The sequence below is a fragment of the Dioscorea cayenensis genome, chromosome 3 (genome assembly GCF_009730915.1).
Source record: "Dioscorea cayenensis subsp. rotundata cultivar TDr96_F1 chromosome 3, TDr96_F1_v2_PseudoChromosome.rev07_lg8_w22 25.fasta, whole genome shotgun sequence".
NCBI classification, from domain to species: domain Eukaryota; kingdom Viridiplantae; phylum Streptophyta; class Magnoliopsida; order Dioscoreales; family Dioscoreaceae; genus Dioscorea; species Dioscorea cayenensis.
Window position 1 is genome coordinate 11320661 of NC_052473.1, and position 3699 is coordinate 11324359.

At 38.5% G+C, this 3699-nt stretch overlaps 1 protein-coding gene across 1 annotated transcript; it reads right to left on the reverse strand.

Moving 5' to 3' along the window:
• On the reverse strand, nucleotides 1-3022 carry LOC120256807 (protein disulfide isomerase-like 2-3). Its single transcript, XM_039264469.1, has 3 exons — nucleotides 2803-3022; nucleotides 2569-2735; nucleotides 1-301 (listed from the first exon to the last, which is right to left on the reverse strand). The coding sequence occupies exons 2-3, from the start codon at nucleotides 2713-2715 to the stop codon at nucleotides 185-187; spliced, it is 264 nt and encodes an 87-aa protein (XP_039120403.1). The 5' UTR covers nucleotides 2716-2735; nucleotides 2803-3022; the 3' UTR covers nucleotides 1-184.
• Nucleotides 3023-3699: the final 677 nt, after the last annotated feature.

The following is a 3699-nucleotide window of genomic DNA, read 5'->3' on the forward strand; positions in this document are numbered from 1 at the left end:
TACTCAAAATCAATATTTCATAACTCTGGTCCATTGAACTGATTCAAAGTCAGCTGGTTATTCGGGTTGAAGGATGGTCTAACAAACCCAAGAATAAACTAATTTCATAACAGAAACTAGCAACCAGAGACAACCAGAATTGAAACTCAATTATACTTGATCAACTTTAAAAGCAACCAAATGCTTAAAGACGATAAGCAAACTCAGCAATAGCCTTGACATCCCTTGCTCCTTGATAATCTACTGGTGGCTTTCTAGGTGAAAACACCTTTATTGTGGGAAATCCTTTAATTCCATACTCCTGAACAATATTAACACAAGCATGTGAAGGTATATCCAAATTCTAAATGATGAGATAGAAGAAAATTTAAAATTTTGACATTAGGTTATAAATCAATTTCTAAGTGTCACAGTTGAATTTGAATGTTTTATATGATATGAGATGGATGAAAGATCAACTGGCGTGAAAAAAAGATTAATTTGTAAATGATTATTTTTCCTTTATACAAATTGTTTTATATCGCTATTGGCTAGGCGTGACTCAACTTTTCTTTCATACAAACATAGGCTGATCCCTTGTAAGGATTATACCAAAATGAGTTCCAAAATAGAACTCATTGAGGTGTAAATAAAATTGGTGTTGGCATTATTTATATACACTTTAATGATGATTTTTCCAAGTTAAAGAGTTGGTGATCTTGAAAGAAAACTTATTTAAGTTGAAGAAGGATACTACATATCTTCTAGTAAAATATCTTAAAAATTGGGATTGATATTACTTGTTGTTCCAACAAATGTTGGAAGAACATTTTTAGCAAGAAATATTGAGAAGAGGCCATTGCATAAAAAATCAGAAGATGATTTGTCAATCGTACAAATGAAGGTATAAGTAGTATCAACGACAAGAACTTTTTGTCTCCTGAAAGGCATGAAGTTTTATTAAGAAAATTGTAATTGTAAGATAACGTTGTTTTGTCAAGAAAGACTGTAATTGTAAGATAATGTTGTTGGGACGCAGTGGTTAACTCAGGTCTATAGTCCCACATCGCCTGTGAGACCAATTTTTTCTAGCTTCATATACCCTTACCACACCCCCCCACAGGGTATATGAAGCTAAAGAGAATTGGTCTCACAGACGATGTGGGACTATGGACCTGGTTAACCACTGCGTCCCAACACCCCCCCTGGGCCCACAGCGGATGTGGGACCAAAGATCCTAGCTCATCCAAGGCACAAACCGGTATCGACGTGGGACCCAGCTCTGATACCATGTTATATAGGGACCCACCACCCTAAGGGTATATGAAGCTAGAGAAAATTGGTTTCACAGGCGATGTGGGACTATGGACCTGAGTTAACCACTGCGTCCCAACACCCCCGGGCCCACAGCGGATGTGGGACCCAAGATCCTAGCTCATCCAAGGCACGACCAACATCGACGCTGGAACCCAACTCGATACCGTGTTACATAGTGACCCACCACCCTAACTTCTCCATAACCGCAGTTATGGGGAAAGTTTCAGTAAGGGTGATATAAAAGCTGAGAGAATGCGGCTCCCGCGGCGATGTGAGACTATGGATAAGGTTAACCACTGCGTCCCACCACCCCCTGGGCCCACAGCGGATGTGGGACCCAAGATCCTAGCTCATCCAAGGCACAGGCCGGCATCGACGTGGGACACATACCATGTTACATAGGGACCTACCACCCTAACTTCTCCATAACTGCAGTTGTGGGGAAGGTTTGTAAGAGGTATATAAAACTGAGAGAATTTGGTCTAATGCGATGTGGGACTATGGACCTGAGTTAACCACTGCGTCCCAACACCCCCCTGGGCCCACAACGGATGTGGGACCCAAGACCCTAGCTCATCCAAGGCAGTACCCCAGATCGACGTGGGACCCAGCTCTGATACCATGTTACATAGGGATCCACCACCCTAACTTCTCCATAACTTAGGGTGGTGGGTCCATATGTAACAAATGTCAGTTAAGTTTTCTATTTATAAATATCTGAATAAATTAAACAGATAAAGACACACACAGACATACACAACTTTTAGTTACTTTCATGTTTTGGGCTGTGAAATTTAATGTAAGGATACAGTATTGACAATTGGCACACTAGCTAGCAAAAACCAACAAGATGAAATATCATTTTGAGAAGTTGCTTCTTAAGCCACAGATGCATTACAATTTCTATGTGACACTTCTAAAAGAATAATAACAGTAAAGGTATAGAATCACAGAAGAAACCAACTTGATTGTACAAGCTTGACGGACCAGGCAATTGGGTGCTTATTTTCATGACTAAAAGTAAAATACGATTCATTCACATGGTCATATAATCCACTGATTTTAGCCTTAACGAAATCATTTTATCAATTTAATAAAAAAGAAATAAATTATCCAAAACCAGGACTGACCGAAAAGAGACCTATAAATGTATAAAATTCTAGCAACTAATAACATATTGACACAAGCACTACCAATTGGAAAAAAAACTCAAAAGCAAAGCAGATCAAATCACTAGAATGACTACAGAAGAGAAAGATTCTATCACCGAACCTGAGCGAGAGACTTGTGAGCATCGGCATCAAGGGCGGCGACGGTGACGACCCCTTTCAAGACGGTGGCAGCCCTCTCCCAAGTGGGCGTCAGAACCTGACAGTACCCACACCATGGTGCAAAGAACTCAACAAGCACAAACTCCATTCGAATTCATTATTCAACACCTGCGAACCACGTGTTTAGAAATCCGAAGATAAAACCCAAACGGACCTCAGATCTAAGATTGCAAACCTTGGATTTGAAATTGGAGGGATTGAGTTGGAGAACGGGGGAGGATGCTGAATAGAGTGCCCTAGCGGGAGAAGCGATGAGGACGAGCACAACGACGAGGAGGAGAAGGATTCGCCGCATTGCTCCCCGGTGGATCGAGATCGAGGGATCACTTGCTGCTGATCGAGAGGGAGACGCGACGACGACGATGGTTTTGGATTTTGGTTTTCGGGGTTTTTGTTTGGATTTTTATTTTGCTGCGACGAGAGCTTAGTGATGCATTGGCGGGTAGACGCGTGTGATGACCAATTGAATTGTGCCATGTGTACGACAGTTCATCTTGAACAAAGTGATGAGAGGGTGTTGGTGTTTATTTTTTAAGGTGGATATTTGAGAAATCACCTCTAGTTAATCCCTCAACCTATCATCCTTCCAATGTGAAGTTCATATTAAAAATATATATATATCTTTTCATGTTTATCTGCCAAACTTTTTTTTCTTTACTCTTTTGGCCTGTCCTAGATTACTAAATATTTTGTAGGTTATTAAAGAAACTTTCAAATGCCCTTTTAAATAATTCAAAATTTCAATCATATGATATATCTTTTTCAAGAATATAAATACAATAATATAAATAACATATTTTATTTTATAAATAGTCCAAAAGGTGCACATGTATAAAAATTTAATATTGTAATTGTAAGATTTTAAAAAACATTTTTATATATACCCAAAAAATACACCGAATGATTTGTTGAAGCCTTCTATGATCACAATAAATATTTTAAAAATAATTTTTTGTAATTAATAATTTTTTGCTTCTGTTTTTTTGAAACAAAACATGTCAACAAATACCAAATTTGATTCAAATAATTGAGGATTAGGTCACATAAGAACATAGTTTCGAATTTAAATATT

Excerpts from the sequence above, each read along its gene's own strand:
- LOC120256807 (XM_039264469.1), bottom strand. The coding sequence starts at position 2,715 with ATGGAGTTTGTGCTTGTTGAGTTCTTTGCACCATGGTGTGGGTACTGT. Across the intron at positions 302-2,568 it reads CTCACAAGTCTCTCGCTCAG|GAGTATGGAATTAAAGGATT; the intron begins GTTCGGTGATAG and ends AATATTGTTCAG.